We start from the raw sequence: 19378 nt of genomic DNA, 5'->3' as shown, positions 1-19378 counted from the left end.
CGGTTTTGTGAACCTTTTACAGCCCTCAAATGCATTAGTTCATCGGCCTATCATCTCGCTCTTCTTGATGGCGTTGAAATTCATCCAGTTTTTCATGTAAGACTTCTAAAAGAACTTCTAGGTTCTTGCGACAATACAGTTACAACTGAAACTCTGGTTACTTCTGAAGAATTATCTTCTAAACCACATGTACCTGAAAGAATTCTTGATGTTAAACAAAAAAATTGCGTTCTAAAATAATCTGAGAATTTAAAATTAAATGGATGGATAAATCTATCAAAGATGCCACATGGGAATGCGAAAATACTCTTAGAACTAACTTCCCTAACTTTCCATTGCAAGAGTGCAATGTTTTAAAGAGGGGGAGTATGTTACGAGCATGACCATATAATATCCCGTGGTGAGAATTTATCGTAATATTCTATACACATGGATAACGTGTGAGGGTTAAACGAGAGTGTAAAGAAAGGGATGATTACTTTTAATCCTCGGGATTGAGACAACCCATTAGGCCACGTGTGAACTTGCCTGGGGGCCTTAGGTCTGGCTATAAATATGAGGTCTAGCTACCCTCATTGGACACATTAACGACTACGTCGAGACTCTGACATTGTGGTGGGTCAACTCTTGTAGCGAGTGCGCCAGCACCAGGTACAACTCGACGCCACCGCATCGAGGCTCGAGTTTGACTCGATCCCGGGGGTGGTCGAGTGGATCGGCACCCTTCTTTCTCTCTCTCCTTTCTTATTTATCTATCTTTTATCATATGCTTACATAAGATCATAACTCTAATGGCCGAGGACACGTCAAACAAGAAGACAAGTGGAATTAAAATGGCTAAGTGCGGACTAGCCGGTTGTAGGGGGAGCGGCGGAAAGAGAGAGCCAAAACTTGAGCCAACCGAATGACAAGGAAGCAAGGCCGAAGGTAGCAGAGCTGTGAAGAAGAAGGCTAGGACTTGGGCTGAAATTATCACCAACATATACGATAGCACTTAGAGTGTCCTAGAACCCTAATATGTGAACTCCTTTTGAGTGTTTTCTAGCTCTGCTTCAGTTGCTTCCTTGTCCACCAGTGTATGGTATATGATTATACCCAATTATGAATATATGCTTTGTTTGGACATTGCCTCCAATCACCTTGTACACAATGGTAGCAAAAACATGTTAATTCTCTAACTGCAATATTTTGACCATCATTTTTGGAATAACCATGAACAAAGTGGAGAGGTTGCAGTTGAGGGATTCCTTGGCACTCCCATGTCTTCTCTCTATTTACTTCATCTAGCCTCACTTTCTAAAAATACGCGTTTGATATCCCGAACATATGAGTAAACACAAGTGACACAATTTATATGCAAATCATCGACCTTTAGTTGTTCATTAATAAGTGCTCGCTTTATAAATGCACCTACTCCATCATGTTCACCTTTTCCGTTGCCGGGCTCGAAAAAGTTCCATGTCATATCCAATCTCATTTCACAAGGATACCTCCCAATAAAATAGAATGATCATTTAGCCTTGAATTGTGAAGCAATTCGATCAAACCAAACCCAATGTTGAGTAAGCTCCAAATGTTGATCCAACAACCATTTCCTGTGTAATTTAAAACAATGTTGGACAAACAAAATATCATGCTTCATCATTAGATATAAAGAAATGAATTACTTTCTTTACATCACCTGAAACTCGATAATAGATTATATGAATAAAAATTGCTGCCTATATTGACCACCAGTCTGGATTGAATTTCATTCTGCTCCATAAATGTATAATTCTTTGCAAAACTTACTACTGAGACAACTATATTATTTGGAAAATCGAATATGAAGTCTTGAACTGATTGGCTTGCCATAAGAAATGAAGTTGTGCACAATGAACTTTTTTAGAGATACTAAAAAAAGAGGACAAATCTCTTGGTTTGAGAAACATTCTAACTAAATCCTTTTGTTTACACACCTTGTCTTCTTTAGTTATATATATCCACATAAATTTAACAAAACCTCCATCTGAACATATACCCATGACACACTTGCCAAGTAAGTACAATGTGTTCACTATTCAATGCCAATTGTGAAACTCCTAAACTACTTACTATGACACTACACCATTTTACAAGTGTATTGGCAAACTAAGTGAGCATCTTTATTGGGTTTTGGCTATTGTTAATATGCATTGCTGTCTATTTATCATTATAGCATACTGACTTGATTAGGCCTCATATGTAAACAATATCATCATGAGAACCATGTTTGTAAAACACAATCAAGACATGAACTCCACCTCAAGTATACATTAACATCAACTTAATTCATATAAACCATGCAATGTGGAGATTTTGACTTACAATTTCCATCTATTCCATCTCCAAAACAAATGTGATATGTTTGCTTGCATTGATTATTTCCACAACAAAAATCTTTCCATTCCATCTTACATAGAATTACTTGTCACTTTCAAAAGAAGCTCGCAACATTTCATCATCGTTATCTTCCAGCATTACCAAATGCCTAAAATGTAATAAAAATTTTCCTGGAAAAAAAAACCTAATAAAACTCTAGCCCTTTAATCATTTGCAAGGCTTTAAACCCACTAAGTGTGCATTATTATATAAGATTTAATAAAATACTCAATTAGATTATCAAGTATATGAATTTCTAGCAGTGTAATCAGAATATTCATCTAATATCTACATGAAAGACCAGTAATGTTGATTTTCTACTGCTTTATAGGTAACTGTTGTGACTTTCTGTTTATTGCTTTATAATCATTAGTTGTGACTTTCTGTTTATTGCTTTATAATCATTAGTTCAAAATATATATAACAGTAACTTCACATAAAAAGTAATATCCCTAAACACTTATTGAAATTGACGGCCAGAAACATAACTAATGTCATGATGAGGGCGAAATGAGAAACCACGGAAGAAAATTTAGATCAAATACATGGATGATAGCAATATTGATTACACAAGAAAAACTGCTAAATTAGATGAATAAAGAATAAGCAGTCACTTATTCAATTATCAGCCCAAATAAAACGCTTGTATACTCTTCATCGCAAAATCAACGCATCAGACCTAAAATGAGATCACAGCCAAACATTTTTTGCAATCAATAAGAACAATAAAAAACGAGATGATTCACGTTCGCAAAAGTCTACCTGCTGATGTTTATTAATATGGTACTTTTATTAAAGCAATATAGTAATGTGTGGATGGAACTAAAAATGTATGGATCAGAGATGTCTACTTGTTAAAAGGAGTCATGTTTACCTTCTTACAGAGAGAGCAAGAGCAAGGGTTACATATTAAGGATTCATTGCCAGGATCATTGTTCTGATTACTAGGTACACGGCATTTTCTGAATACAGAGCAGTTGCTTCATATTGATCAAAGTTTTTTCATTCTCTCATTACAATGCAAAACAGTAATAATGGCCCAAGTCCTAGAAGAACATTGCAAGTGTGGGAATGATGTGCTAGCAGTTAAATACATAAAACTGATTCTGCAAAAAGGGTCAGCGTTTGATTGACCAGACTATTGACTTAAAAGCTAAAATCGTGCCTTCTCCGAGAACAGAATATATAAATTTAGTAGTGGGCAGTCAAAAAAGGAATCAGCAGGTAAAATGGCTGTGTATACGGAGATAACTTCATTACTGAGTATTTCTAGACCTAGACGTTTTCGGGTTAGTGATAACTGATATTCACATCAAAGTTGTTGTAGCCCATGACTATACGATTGAAATTTGCATTACCTATAAACTTTGGTTTGGAGGTAGACAGTGATTCACATCTGAGTTGTAAGGCATTGACAACACCAACTGGAAGCACAATCTTTTATACACGGCTGCAATGATGGGAGACTGTAACCTCAACTCTTGATAAAATGAGGAGACAAATATCTTGCCATACCAAACCCATTGAAAGTATCACAACCAAACAGTTCCTGAAGCTTGCTGTCGCAGACTATTCGCCTTTTGTCAGCAGGATCCTGTGAAATTTTTAAAATTCTAGATGATATAAGTAAGAAAAGACAGCCAGCTTTTAAAGATCACAAATCTAAACCTATGAATTTTGACGAGAGCTAATGCCTAGAATCATGATGGGGTAGTCTGCTTTGCTTTTACAAACTTTTTGGGCTGGTTGCCTCTTAACTTGTTCGTTAATGCCAGAAATACTTGTGAGTCCTTCTGACATGTACCTTATACCTCTTTCTATTTCGAGATGTTTCACAAAACCCACTGAATCATTTACTGATGCATCCCATTGTTATATTAAACCAAGATCTCTCATGTTAAGTTTATTCAGATTCTTTTAACATGCAACTGCAGAAAAGCACAAAAAAGTTGCTTCACTATATAACAGTTTCAGATGCCTAATACCCATTTATTTTAATTTTGGGAAGCACCAACAAAGTTATCTAAATTTGTCTTTGGTGAAAACACTGCAATTTGTACTGCATAAGGACTTTGTATTGGCCCAATTTATTGACGAAGTTGAAGCTTTAATTGAGTATCACAAGTAAAAAACAATGTTCATGATTAGAATTAGCCGTGTTCATCAAACCTGTAACTGATTTCCCTTTATATAATCCCACATGCGCTTGACCACTTCTGTCCTCGGAAGCTCACTCTCTCCAGTGCCTAGAAAATTTATGAGTGCCTCAGAAAGCTGATTGGGGGCCATGAAGCGATTCAATTTGCCTGACCCTCCAATATCTCGATGAGCACGCTTATCTGGTTTCACCCTTTTCGGCTTGGGCTCTTCCCCATCTGAATACATGATGTTTTGTTTCAATTCTTTTAAATTCACATTGGTTAGCAAAATAGACGGATTGCCATAATTTACCTCTTTGACCATCAACAAGTGGCCATATATGTTTAGATAACAGCTTGTTCATCTGAAACATGTCGGTCGATTCACATCCAAGCAATCCTCGTAGTGCATCATCGCAGATTATTTTCCTCCTGTTTTCTGGATCTTGTAGATTCTTTTCTCGAATGTAAACCCAAAGCGATTTCACAACCTGCTTCGAGATTATGATATTTATTTTTTCATACACAGAAATATGTTACACATGCTACAAAATTATCAAGGCTATTCAGAAGATGCAAAAGTATATTACAAAAAACAGATAGTCACTAGCGTACCTGGATCCTTGACAACTCCCTCTCCCCTAAAATAGCCTGAAGCTCCTCAGAAAGTCCACATGGTTTTACTAAACCCCCTCCAGTTCTCTTCTTCTTCTCTGGCCCCCTGGAGTTAGCATATAAAAATTCTAAATAAGCTTGGATGAGTCATTTTAATAATCTACTATCCTTTGTTCCAGCGAGTTAATCATTTTCCATACTGGAGTTTTACTCTATAGTATGCTGTCTCTAAAGTCATAGCATACTGCTTGATCCTAACAAATTTTGCTAGAACTTTGTAGATAAAAAAGAGTTTGCATTTTAACTAAGTCACTTGGCATGCATGAATCAAATTTATCAGATCATAATCAGAAGCATATTTACTTAGTCACCTTTAGGAATAAAAGTTTATTAGCCAGAATGTCCTTAATAAAATATAGGTAGACATGTTTTAAAATTTAGTAGAGTACAGTTTGATTGCCGGATTACCTCCCATGCAATCACCATAGTATCATCTATCATTCTTTTTAGCAAATAAAATTTGTAATCATGATATGAGAATGTTCCCTTCTATTCACTTGGAAATGAAACGGACTGCAACTTAAAAAGAATGTCTGCAGAAATCAAACATTGCTCACATTACATACAGTCACCAAGCTACGCACATGGAATGATAGTCAGAAACAGTGGCTTTGTAAATCAATTGCATCTAATCCTAACACGCCTCAATCAAGCTTGGCCAGAGGAAAAATAAGGTTGTATTTCTCTTTCTTTTGGTTTTTTTCCAGATAAAACATCTCCAGATTCACCAGAGGCATCACCAGAGGCATAATTACGCAGGAAATGACCGTAAAACTAAAGGTGCTGAAACCTACTTTTTCTTGCTGCTATTCGAAGAATTTCCTTGGAAATTTGTGGCATCCGGCTGATGGTCTTCGTATTCTTCTTCCACAATGATCTGCACAGTGTCGTCAATCTCTTCGTGGGAGGCATGAGGTGCGAGGAAGAGGCCTTCATCCCGTCTGCGGAGGAATGGCTGCAGTTGCTGAGGATCTCTGAAATGCTGAAGTTGTTGTTGGTGATGTTGTTGTTGTTGTTGTTGTTGTTGTTGTTGCTGCTGTTGCTGCTGCTGTTGAAGCTGTTGTAGCTGTTGTAGCTGTTGATAATGGCGTTGTTGCTGGTGCTGATAGTTTTTGTGATGCTGGAGGTAGAGGTAGAGGTCCACTTGCTCTCGGATGAAAGCCTTCTTCTCCGCCAGATCAATCCTGAAGTCTTCTTCCAACTGCCTCCTGATTGCAGCAAAGGTTATGGTAGTCAGATCAGCTCTCTGCAGAACTTCCACGATCCTTTGCACGATTTGCTCATCAGTGATTACCACCATCCTTCTTTCTGCTGGCGCTTCTTTTCTTTCTTTCCTCTGCTTCTGCCTGCGTCTTCTCCGTCTGGTCCTGCTTTTGCGAAGGCTGGAGAGGGAAGCCCTACCTACGTTTGGACGGAAGAAGAATGGCGGGATTTCGACATCTCCTGTTTGCTGTTGGAATTAGGGTTTCGGCGCAGGGAAAACACACACACACACACACACACACAAAAGAAAACAGACCAAAACCAAAAACACAAATCGAAAAGGCGAGAGAGAGAGAGAGAGAGAGAGACGATTTGGGCTAATAATAATAAATCAATCAATTAATTACTTACTTACTTACTTAAAATCGTTTCCTTTACATTTTCCGCCCATATTCATTCTTTCTTTCTTCCTAAATCATATTCATTCAATTCTTCATCATTCTTCTTCTTCTCCCTCCTCCTCCTCCTCTTCTTCTTCTTCTTCTTCTTCTTCTTCTTCTTCTTGGGTGGTGGTGGTGGTGATATGTGTGTAATAAATATACCTTGGCATTAATGTTCTATCGGCAAATAGGTGGAATGTATGCAATGAGTCTCGACTTCAAACATGATATACATTTGAGACTCATTTCAATGAGAGTGATACTTCCAAGATGTTATTCAATGCTATGGTGGTCCAAGCGTTTCTTTATGGTTGGAAGTATAGGGTGGCACTATCTCTCACTTAGAGCATCAAATGGAATAAAGGAATTTCGAATTTTGTTCTTACGTAGAAAATTGGGAGTTAAATCATCATCATCCTATCTTGTAATAGGTGTTCATCCTTGAAAGTTGTTAACCATGCAAAGAGCATACACGTATATCACAAAGGTGAAGAATAAGCCCGACCATGGATTTTCAAAACATGGTTGGAATATCAAATGCAAGGTACCAAAAAATTAAAATTTAGTTGGCTAGGTTATTGACATTATAAAATGGTTAAAATGATGCGGTGTAAAATATCTATTGGAGCTCTCATGTGATGCTTTGAAGTATGTGATCATCGACGATAGATAATTAGAGGCAACAATGATGAAGTGGCAAAATGCTAAAATGTTAAAATTGGAGTATTACATACTTCCCCTATCAATGTTGGTTCTCAGACATGTTGTAGATAAGTGAGGATGTTGGTGCCGCAGAAGAATATGTTGAGGACCTGTCCATCGGTGTCAAGAAAACAACATAGATGAAATAGAGAAGAAGATGGTAGGTAAGAAACAAGATACACAGTTGAAGCTCTAATGGAAACTATATTTCTCTTCTATAAAACTCTCTCTTTGTTTACAATGTTACAGTTGAGCTTATATACTCACGCCCTAACTTGGTAACGTGTTCACACTTGAAGATACAATTTGGAAGGAGTCGACCTTTTATGTTACAGGCATGACCATATAATATCTCGTGGTAAGTTTTACCGTAGTATTCTTTCTATACATGTGGCTAAAGTCTGTGGGTTAAACGAGAGGGTAAATAAGGGAAGGATTACGTTTAATCCTTGGGATTGGGACAACCCATTAGGCCAAGTGTGAACTTGCATGGGGGCTTTAGGTCTAGTTATAAATATGGGGCCTAGCTACCCTCATTTGATATCTCTTGACTATGTCAAGACTCTAACCTTGTGATCAATCAACTCTTGTACCAAGCGCGCCAGTACCAGGTACGACTCGACGCCACGATGGTGGTATGGGATGCCGATCGAGGCTCGAGTCCGTCTCGATCCCTTCGCTTGGGGCTGGTCGGGTGGATCGACACCCTTCTTTCTCTCTCTCTCCTTTCTTATCTATTTATCTATATTATCCTTATCTCGTTTGCTTACATTAGTAGCTAACTCTAACATTTTATGCCAACAAGCTCCCCCATAAAAGGGATACTCTTCCTATGTATACAAGTAAGTGGGGTTATCTCCCCCATGACCCTAGATTACAAGTCTAATCTATAGTTTACAAGTGTATGCATACAAGTCTGTCAACATTCGACGGAATTGGCAGAGGTATAGTCGGAATCTAGCCTAATTCGGCAAGTCATCCGGATCATATGTTGCTCGGGTTGGTTGGAATGGGTCGGTTGGATCATATGGTTCGGATCGGCTTGTGTTTGAATCGACTCGTTCATTTCAACTCATGTCCAATTCCAACTCTTGGCCTCTAGTCGATCGTGTGTTCCCTCTACGTGCTCATTCCTGTGCTCCTCGTTGGATCCTTGGTCTATCTTCGGGTTTGTTTGTCCCTCGATCGTCTCCTCTCTTGTTGGTATCCTCGCTCAGTGTTGCATCTTGTGAAGAATGAGAGATGTAGGTGATGTTGTGCAACGAAAGAGAGCTATGTGTGTGTGTGTGAGTGCACGTAAGGCAAGATAGAGAGAGAGGGAGAGAGCTTAAACAAGAAGTTGTATATTTGCGTAAGAGAATGAACTACATCCAACAATAACTAAGTTACAAAGAGTTGGTTTAAATACCATCTGGTCTAGGGCAAGTGCCCTTTCTACTAATTACAAAACTAGCCTAGTATGATATCCATTGACTAGTGTGAACACTATCTATATGGGAAGTTGAGTTCGATTCTCAACACGCCCCTTCGAACACAACTTCTGGATGCTGAAAAGTTGGTTCGGTTCAATCTTCAAAAACATTCAATCCGGCCAAATCGGCTTCGGCTTTCGAGTTGACTTGGTTGTCCGGTTCTGTTGCACAAATGGTCAGTCAAAATTGGTTTCAACTATGCAATTGATTTGTGCTCCTTGTTTGGCTTGATTATCATTGTACTTCGACTCCTCTATTCGGCTGATCGGCTACGACTACCGTACTCCCCCTCAAGTGCGGTTGATCAGTTATTGAGATATAGACGTGAATTGTCGCAGCTTGTCGATACCCAGGGCTTTTGTGAAGATGTCGGCCACCTGAAGATTCGTGTTGATGTGTTGTAAATCAATATCTCTAGCCTGAACGCACTCCCGAATGAAGTGGTAGTGAACTTTCGTATGCTTAGTCTGCGCGTGGAACACGGGGTTCTAAGCCATGTAGATATTGCTCATGTTGCCGCAATATAGGAGAATCAGATCCTTGATGGGAGCGCCCAGATCCTTCAATATGCGCTTCAGCCAAACGACCTTGCATGTGGTGACTGTCGTGCCCTTGTATTTGGCTATTGTGCTCGACAGTGCGATTGTCGACTACTTTTTGCTACTCTAGGAGTTCGCTCTCTTGCGGAGGGAGAAGACGAAACTTGGCGTTGATCATATATTAGCCTTATAACCAACCCAGTCTGCATCCATGTACCCTTCGAGCCGAATGATCGTATCTGACTTGTACATAATGGCTAAATCCATCGTCCCACAAACGTTCCGAAGTACCCTCTTAGTGTCGGTAACGAGTGCACTTCGCGAAAACGTGTGTGGATACAGTGTCAATTCTGAACAGCAAACAACGCAGATAGAAAATAGAATAGGTGTGGACTTACACAGTGCAAGCTCTAATGGAAAGCTTTATTGCTTCATTGTCACTCTCTCTCTGAGATACAATGCACAAACACTTTGTCACTTTGTCACTCATCATTCTATACAATGTTAGGTATTCACGTATATACTAAGCCCTAACTTATTGATGAGTTCACACTTAGACCGATACAACTTGGAAGAAGTCGACCTTTTATGCCAACAAAATCCCCAGTAAAAGGACTACTCTTTCTTGCATGTACAAGTATTTGGAGTTATCTCCCCCGTAAGCCTAGATTACAAAATTGGTCTAAGTTTATATGTTACAAGTCGGTCGGCATGCAGCTGAGTCGGTAGGTTATTGTTCCGATTAGATCTTACCTTCTGCTCCTCGTTCAGCTTTCTTTTGCTCAGTCACTTGTCGTAGCCCCATTTTCGTCCTTAGTGTGCCGAAGCGTAGATCTGGGAGTGGCTTCATTAGGCAATCAACAATGTTCACCTCGGTGTCAATCTTCTGGACTTTGAGTTTCTTTTCATTTATGAGCTCCCAGATATGATGATACCGCACCTCAATGTGCTTCGTCTTCACATGATAGACGGGATTGTTGATGAGGTGTATTGCACTCTAAGTTGCAATAGATGGTCGGTACTGGTCGGTCGTTTCGGTTTGCAGTTCCGAAATCGGCAGTCATTCGGTGCAGCCAGATCGCGTCCTTCGTTGCTTCCGATGCTGCTATGTACTCGGTTTCTGTGGTAGACAGAGTCGTGCACTCTTGAAGTTTCAACCTTCATGATATCGCCCTACCACCATAGGTGAAGATGTAGCCTGATGTCGATTTCCGATTATCTGCATTTCTGGCATAGTCGGATCGGTGTAGCCTTCGACTTCGGTTGAGGTCGTCGGTCCGAAAGTTAGGTGTGCATCCAAGGTTCCTTTAGATACCTAAGGATGTGCTTGACGGCCTCCCAATGCTTCTTTCTTGGGTTTGACATATACCGGTTGACCACCCCTACGACATAGGCTAGGTCGGGTCGGGTCGCCACCATTGCGTACATGATACTTCCTACTACCGATGCGTAGGGTATCTTTCCATTAAGCTCTCTCTCCTTGTTCGTCGAAGGAGAGTCTTTGTCTGATAGTCCAATCAACGTCGGAAGTGGTGTTGGTGTTAGCTTCGCATTCTCCATGTTGAAGCGCTTCAGCACCTTGCAGATGTATTCGAACTGGGAGAGTCGGAGAGTTTTGGTCGTCTGATTTTGCTCTATCCTCATGCCTAGTATGTGTCAGGCTTGTACGAGTTCCTTCATCGCGAACTTTGTGTGAAGGCTTTGCTTCAGATTACTAACCTCTGCTTGATTGCTTCCTGCAATCAACATGTCGTCGACATATAGGATCAAATATGTTGAGAGACAAGCTCAACATCAGCCGAATCGGCTGAGCAAGCCGAGGACCGGATCGGTTGGGATTGATCGGTTAGGCCGGACCGGTGCGTAAAACGGATGCGTAAACCGGTACGCAAACCGATGTGTAACGAGAGGCCGTATTGGTGTGTAAACTGAAAGGTCGTTAGAGAGATATTCCTCGTAAAGGAATAATTTTGGGAGTGAGTGTCGATGCTCACTTATGAGCAGTCAAGTACTGTCAGTACTTGTGTCAGCCCGATTATCAGGGCTTGTATAAAAGTGCTCACTGAGCACGTCCTATGTACAAATCGAGTATTATTCTTGAATTAAGTTCTTGTTTTTACTCTCTCTTTGTCTCTCCCGTGCGTACTGTGCAAACCTAAGCTTTCCATTAAACCTGCGTTTTCTGTTGTTCGGTTTCCTATATTGCTTCCGCACGCCATTCTTTTCATGGTATCAGAGTGCGAGGGTTGAGAACCTTTGCAGTCGACTTTGCTTGAAGGAAAAACCAACGAAGAAGAACAAGAAAACCGATGGAAAGAGGAATGGCTAGCTCGCTTCCGACAGAGAAGCTTGACAAAACGAACTACGCATCTTGGTCCTACAAGATGCACCAGTACCTGCTCGGACACGGTTACTAGAGCTATGTCGATGGAGCAAATGACACAGCACCCGATTCGACACACAAAGACTTCCCGGCGTGGGAACAATCGGCGAGCAAAGTGTTGTACTGTTTCGCGTCTTGTGTGGGCGAACAACTATTAAGCTACGTTCGTGATGCAAAAACGTCGAAGGGTGCGTGGGAAAATCTGAAGAAGATCTTCGCTGTGAGCACCACAGCCAAGAAGCTTCAGCTTCGACAGGAGTTGAGCAACCTACGACAACGCGATTTGTCGGTGGCTGACTATACCTCGATGATCAAGGACATATGCGACTCCTTAGCTTCCATCGATGTGAACATCGAGGAAAGCGAGATGGTCCAGGTCTGTCTCGGGGGTTTGGCGTCAAAGTTCGGAGCGTTCCGAATTGCTGTGTGTACACGGGAGAATACGTCATCGTTTTTCAACTTACAGTCGATGCTCCTTATAGAGGGAACCACGCAGGTGCGTCGACAAGCACGCATGCCAACAACAAGATGTTATACACGGAGGGAGAGAGGTCCCAGTGGTCGTGGCGGACGAGGTGAGTCGGTACGCAATGGAGGCGGCCGACGGAATCAAGGAAGAAGGCACCACAGTGATGCCGAAAGCAATTCCGAACCCTCCGGAAACAGAGGGAGTCGAGGCGACAAGAACCGGCAAGGGAAATCCGCTGCGGAATGCTGGTACTGTGGCAAGAAAGGCCACAGGGAGAGCGAGTGTTGGAAAAAACGCGCTAATTCGGAGAGAACCGGGTTCGGAACAAGTTCCGGATAGACCGTCAAAGGAAATCGGCAATGATCGCACTATGCCGAAGGATCCGGAGAAGCCGGAAAAGGGTCAGTCTTCGTGACGAAACACGAAGCAAACTCAATGAATAAGATCACCCCGAAGTCAGAGGAGGTGTGGTACGTCGACTTAGGCACGTCAAACCACATGACATGCCACGAGGAGTGGTTCTCATACCTTGAGAAACCGACGGAACCAAGAGTAGTCACAACCGAAGACGACACTCCGCGTCCGATTGTGAATGTCGGTGAAGTTCCCTTGAGCCATGTCGGGCAGAAAGGGAAACTTATGAACGTGTTAAAGGTCCCGACAATCACGAAGAATCTGGTGTCGGTCGGGCAGATCGTCGACCAGGGGATGTAGGTTCGGTTTACACACCTTGGGTGCTTCATTGAGGAAGAAGGCCATGTTATTGTGCAAGGGCGCAAAGATGGGAGGATGTTCATCCTCGATTCTACTGACGGTGGCATCGCAATGTTTGCGAAGGGACAAAAATTCGAGTCGGACATCGACTTATGGCACAAGCGGATAGGCTATGTCAACTACCAACGGCTTCAAGACCTGCAATTGAAACAGGTGGTATTCGGATTGCCCAAATTTAGTGGCCGGAAGACACAAATTTGTGAAGCCTGCCAGCTTGGGAAGCAACATCGACTTCCCTTCCCCAACAAGCGTAACCAGAGCCGGAATAAGCTCGACTTGATACACTCCGATGTGTGGGGGCCGACACAAAACGTTAGTCTTGGCGGGAGCCGATATTTCGTCTCCTTCATCGACGACTACACGCGGCACATGTGGATCTACCTCATTGAGAGGAAGAGCGAAGTCTTCGACTATTTCTGGGACCTCAAAGGGTTCGTGGAAACAGAAATAGGAAGAAAGATCAAGTGCCTGCGGTCAGATGGCGGAAAAGAATACTTTTCCAGTCAATTCAACGGTTATCTACAATAGATGGGAATTCGGCACGAGTTCAGTTGTAGATACACGCCGGAGCAAAACGGCGTGGGCGAGAGGAAAAATCGATCGGTTGTGGAAGCGGCACGGGCAATGCTGGAAGAAAAGAGCTTACCCAAGTTCTATTGGGCCGAGGTGGTACGAACCGCGGTATACATTCAGAACCGGATCGGAGACAAAGTGTCGGCACACGAGCTATACTTCGGAACGAAGCCGAACTTGCGACTGTTACCGGCCGGCAAGGAGTCCAAAATACGGAGTGAAGGAATTAATTAAGTATGGTTGTAAATAAGCATAGTGTGGACGGACGGACTGGAAACGGTATGCCGTTCCAGATCCGGATGGATCCCGAATAGGTGCGATAGGCACCGTTTTGTACTACGGGCCGGAAACCTATTTAAAGGCCCGGACCCCATCGTGGTCGCCAAAACTGTGTTATATTCTGACCGGACAAGGCCTAACACAAGGTGTCACGGAGACACTTCCCCAAAGGGTGATTACGGCATAGGATTAAGATTCAACGATTACACCGACTTACGTAGGTTACACGATTAGAGTGCTTTGGTTAATTACACGCGTATGTTACCGGCTTTGATTCGTCCTTGCTTCCTAGGTTCACTTCGTCGAGCTGGGATGTTTTTACCCGTTGGGACACGGCCATTTCCCGTTCCAACGCTTCCTGTGCTTGCCGTAATTCCCGAATCGAATCTTTGTCTGGTTCGGCTTCGGTGTCGTCTCGCTGCGGCAAGTATGGCGCTACGGCTTCAGCTACGTCAATCTCGAAGAGTGGTACGATCTTCGGGTGTTCCTCCAAGTACTGGGCTTCTTCGTCGTTTGCCAACCCTTCGAGCATGTTCACGCATTCCGCATACAGCGGTGTGCATTCCTTACCGTTGCTCGTCCGTGGTTGTGTCGGTACCCGGACCTTGGCTTTTCCGCGCCGGAAGGTAATCATATTTTTCCGCCAATTTTGCTTGATGTGTGCTGTTTTCAACCATGGTCTGCCCAGCAACAGTGGGTATGCGCCTTGCGCCTGTAGCTGCAGCACGACAGCCGAGATGTGAAATGTGTGACCTCCTATGGTGACTTCCAATTTCCGTATTAAGCCTGTCAGCCGTACAGAGCTCGTATCCGCCATCCGTAGCCAGAACGGACATGGCTCCCATTCATGTATACCCAAGGCATCACACGTGCGGAGGCTTATTACGTTCACCCCGGAACCTCCATCGATTACTGTGCCGGGAAGTTCGTGCCCTTTGACGATAGCTGTAATCACCGGACTACTAGTGTCCACCACCGTCGGTCCCTCCTCCGGATTCGAGAAGAGGACTGGTGCCGGTGGGGCTATACCGTCTGTTATGACCGTTTTTAGTCCTTCCGTAAATCGTGGCACGAGCTGCAAGAGTCTTCCTAATGGCAACGTGATCTGACATTCTTGCAGTGCTTGCCATGTCTCGTTTTCTGCGTGGCTACCGCCGGCACTCCCTACGGTATTCGCCTTTTGCCGTTCCGCGTCCGCGACGTTCCTTTCATTGGCTTCCTTCACCCATTCCGTCGCCTATTTTCGTATGGCCTCTTGTGTTTCCCACTCTTTGGCCATGCCTTTCGACCGTGTGGTTACTTGCTGTAAATCCGCCACTTCCGGAACCACCATATTAACTGCTGGTCGTTTATCGTAGCTCTTTGCCGGGCACTGGTTACTGTAGTGGCCTTCCTGCCTGCAGTAATAGCAGTACTCTTTACGGGTATTGCTGGATTCAGCATTGCTGGTATCCGGAGTCGGTCCCGTAGTGAGTGGTGCGTTCTGTGCCGGTTGGCTCCTTGGGGTTCCATGTTCCGGGTCCCTAGTGTGACCACCTTTCTTGAAATTACGTTTCTTATTATTCTTATTTTTATTTCGGTAGTCCGGTCGTGGTGGATCGTAAAATCGGCCGTAGTCCTCCTGGTGCCTTCGGTAACCAGGGGAATGGTCTCTGTCGTATTGCTCGTGTCGTCTGTTGGACTCCCGATAACGGTCCGATCGCTCATACCGGTCGTAGTTATCATGCCGATTCCCGTACCGGCCATCATTCTCTTGTCTGTCTCTGTACCGAACATCCTGTGCCGGTCGGTACCGGTTCATTCTTTGCCAACGATCGTCATCTTCGTCTCGGTTGCTTCTTGGCTCGATCCGTCGGACGGGTGGTGCTTGTTGGTTTAACAGGTTATACTCGCACCGGTCCGTTGTATGATTCTTGGATTGACAAATCACACACTGGGTTCGCATGGTGCACTCCACTGCCGAGTGTCCGGCATTTAAGCAGATTGTGCATTGAATTGCCTGCCGGAACCGGAGATCTTCATCTGTGGGTAACGCCCGTTGCAGTGCTCCCAGTGTAAGCCATGAGCTTGACTTTTCCATTTCTCTGACCCGGTCAATGACCTGGTCAATGGTGCTTCCTCGAAAGTCGATCACCGTACACACCGTGCGTAACGGTTCCCGGAGTGCGTTTAAAAATATCGTTCGTAATTCCTCCTTCGGGGGTGCACGGGCAAGCTGGCTATGCATTCGTTGGAAACGGATGACGAATTGGGGAATGCTATCCCCTGCCTCTTGTCGGATCGTATAAAACAGGCCCACCATTGTCGTCTGGTCGACCTCCTTGTGGAAAAAATGCAAGAATTTTGCTTTTAATTCTGCAAAGGTTGTGATGGTCGCCGGGTCCTGCGTCCGCCGCCATCGTGTCGCTGGTCCTTCCAACGTGACCCCGAATTCCGCTATCTTCGAGCGTTCTTCTTCCTCCGGTGTCATTCGCTGGGACGTGTGATTTGCTTCCCATGTCTGCTCGAAGGCATGAACATGCGCTTCCGCGTCCGGATCATCGCGATACTTTGAGTATTGGAACGGCATGTCGTCGTCCAGTATTAGGCCGCGGTTTAGTGGCGTTTGTTGATATCTTGCCGGTTTTCTCTCCGGTTCCACTTCCGGTTGTTTTGCCGGTGCTTTTTCCGGTTCCTCTTCCGGTTCCTTCGCCGGCTCTTCTTCCGGTACCTTTGCCAGCTCTTTCGTTGGTGTCGGTGGCTTTGCTTCTTCCACTTCCGGTGTTGGTGGGTTGACGGCTTCCGTTTGCGGTTCCGGATAGCCCTCGTCGAGCGGTTCCGGTTCTGGAGTCGGCACGGTATCCGACCCGTCGTCCTCCGGGCCGCCGGTCGAGACCGTTCAGCCAAAGAAGCGGCCAAGATTATCGGAAGGAAGCACCTCGAAGCCGGCGTCCAAACGACAGCAGCTGCTGGCGTCGAAGGCGACGAAAGGGAAGAAACGGCTCCCAGAACCGGAGGAGGTGTCACCGGTCCCACCCGTTAAGATAACCATACGGCGACCGGGACAGAAGGAACTGGAACCCTTGACGACACAGATACATGCCGTTACCCAGGAAGAGGAAACGGAGGAGCCAGTGGAGCACCTCCAACGACGGTCAAGAAGTAGGACCGCCGGGACAGCGGGGGAGCGTTCGGACCCGCAAAAGGAAGAAACGCCCCCAACTCAACCTGAGCAAACCACAAGGGAGGAACCGGAACCGGTGCGTATAGAACCGAGCCGACAGAGTGTTATAAACGGATGCCACACCAACCGGTACTTCCACTAGAGCCATTCCAGAAGTGGGGGTTGGATTTTGTCGGACCGTTCAAGCCACCGGCAATGAGAACGGGTAATCGTTATGTCATCGTGGCAACAGATTATTGCACTAAATGGGTGGAGGCTAAGGCCTTGAGAGACAACACCGCGTCATCCACAGCAAAATTCCTGTACGAGAACATTTGGTGCCGATATGGATGTCCGATTGAATTAATCAGCGACCAAGGAGGGCACTACCTCGGCCAGGTAGTTGAAAGCTTAACAACGTTCTATGCCGTGGTCCATAAACGGAGCAAGCACGGGCCTGCCACCGGAGGAAATGAACCGGGACGAGAGGAAACGACTGGCGGTGCAGAGCCGCAATTTCTGTCTGTTACGGGACACTCTCTACCACAAAGGAGCAGATGGAATATGGAGACGGGCAGTCCGTAGTGACGAGAAACAAGTAATCTTATGGGAAGCACACTGTGGGGTTGCCGGAGGACACTATGTCGGGGAAGCGACGGCAAGGAAAGTATGGCAGAGCGGCTTATGGTGGCCCACGACGTTAAAAGACGCCGTCAAGTACGCTAAGGAATGTGACCTATGCCAACGAATGGGCCAGCCTACGGAGTATCGGATGAATTCCCAGACGCAGAGTTATTCCGTATCACCCCGGAAACGACAACGGACGACACGGTGGCATCAGAAGATAGGTGGCTGACAAACATGCACCAGTTCCTAAGCCGGTACACATCGCCAAAGAAATGAAGCCGGAAGATAAAGCGGCGATGATCAAACTTCTCACGGAGTTTCGCGACGTATTCGCCTGGTCATACGAAGACATGCGAGGGTTGGACCCTCAATTATATCAGCATCAGATCCACTTAGGCAAGGACGCGAAACCAATGGCGCAAAGACGTTACCGAATGAACCCCAACTATGCCGCCAAAGTGAAGGAGGAAATCGACAAACTCCTAAGAGTGGGCTTCATCCGGCCGGTAAAGAAAGCGACGTGGCTGAGCCCCATCGTCGTCGTCCCAAAGAAGAACAGTAAAATCCGCGTGTGTGTAGATTACAGGAAACTAAATGCAGCCACAATTACGGATGCATTCCCTCTTCCGTTCACGGATGGAGTACTGGATGCCGTCGCCGGCCACGAAGTTTATAGCTTTTTAGATGGGTTCAGCGGATACAATCAAATCCGGATGCACCCGGACGACCAGGAGAAGACAACGTTCGTCACCGAATGGGGGGTGTTTGTGGCCGAAGTAATGATGTTCGGCCTAAAAACGGCACCAGCAACTTTCCAGCGAATCATCATGGAGATCTTCGGCGAATACATTCCTGCCTTCATGCAGGTTTTCCTGGATGATTTTGCAGTCTATAGCCGGGGAAAAGACCATTTGCAGCACCTACGGTTATGCCTTGAAAAGTGTAGGTTATACCGACTAAGCTTAAACCCAGCAAAATGCATCTTTGGGGTTTCAAGTGGAATCTTACTGGGACACATTGTAAGTAAGGAGGGCATTGCGGTCGACCCGGACAAAGTAAACGCGATACTAGGGGCACCGGCGCCGAAAACGGCCAAAGCACTAAGCCGATTCTTAGGACAGATCCGGTGGCACAGCCGGATGCTCCGTCACTTGGCTGACTTGGCTACACCATTACACACCGCGGTTCATCGGACACCGTTCCAATGGACGGATACGGAGGATAAGGCATACAACGCCCTGAAGGTACTTTTGTCGCAAGCACCCGTCGTGCAGCCTCCGAATTGGAGCAAGGAATTTCATGTGTTCGTTGACGCTTCCGACATCGCTATCGGCAACGCCTTAATGCAACTTACGGAGCCAAAATGGTACCGGCCGGTATATTACGCCAGCCGGAAGCTGTCCCAAGCGGAGAAGAACTATTCGACTACGGAACGGGAGGCCCTGGGCATGATCTACAGTGTCACAAAGTTTCGTCATTACCTATTGGGAAGGAAGTTCTCCTTCCATGTGGATCACTCGGCGCTCCTGTACTTAGTGTCCAAGGCGTCCCTGACTGGTAAG

General features: G+C 44.8%; 1 protein-coding gene and 1 long non-coding RNA gene across 2 annotated transcripts; both read right to left on the bottom strand.

Moving 5' to 3' along the window:
• Nucleotides 1-1397: 1397 nt before the first annotated feature.
• Nucleotides 1398-1952, bottom strand: LOC147853969 (uncharacterized). Its single transcript, XR_015531155.1, has 2 exons — nucleotides 1682-1952; nucleotides 1398-1595 (listed from the first exon to the last, which is right to left on the bottom strand). It is a non-coding gene; the product is annotated as an uncharacterized LOC147853969 (long non-coding RNA).
• Nucleotides 1953-3236: 1284 nt separating this feature from the next.
• Nucleotides 3237-6657, bottom strand: LOC147853968 (uncharacterized). Its single transcript, XM_087332289.1, has 5 exons — nucleotides 6008-6657; nucleotides 5154-5259; nucleotides 4852-5029; nucleotides 4570-4775; nucleotides 3237-3994 (listed from the first exon to the last, which is right to left on the bottom strand). The coding sequence occupies exons 1-5, from the start codon at nucleotides 6511-6513 to the stop codon at nucleotides 3875-3877; spliced, it is 1116 nt and encodes a 371-aa protein (XP_087188415.1). The 5' UTR covers nucleotides 6514-6657; the 3' UTR covers nucleotides 3237-3874.
• Between the last annotated feature and the right edge of the window lie 12721 nt (nucleotides 6658-19378).

This window comes from Azolla caroliniana, unplaced genomic scaffold, assembly GCF_043228905.1.
Source record: "Azolla caroliniana isolate FFs.n. ecotype wild unplaced genomic scaffold, voAzoCaro1.0.p SCAF_16, whole genome shotgun sequence".
NCBI lineage: Eukaryota > Viridiplantae > Streptophyta > Polypodiopsida > Salviniales > Salviniaceae > Azolla > Azolla caroliniana.
This window is presented reverse-complemented; position numbering and strand designations above follow the sequence as displayed.

What these genes read in the sequence shown, in the direction of transcription:
- LOC147853968 (XM_087332289.1), bottom strand. Translation starts at nt 6,513, where the DNA reads ATGGTGGTAATCACTGATGAGCAAATCGTGCAAAGGATCGTGGAAGTT. An exon ending in TCGAATAGCAGCAAGAAAAA is followed by an intron (nt 5,260 to 6,007) that starts GTAGGTTTCAGC and finishes TGCTAACTCCAG; the next exon opens with GGGGCCAGAGAAGAAGAAGA. An exon ending in GGGAGTTGTCAAGGATCCAG is followed by an intron (nt 5,030 to 5,153) that starts GTACGCTAGTGA and finishes ATCTCGAAGCAG; the next exon opens with GTTGTGAAATCGCTTTGGGT.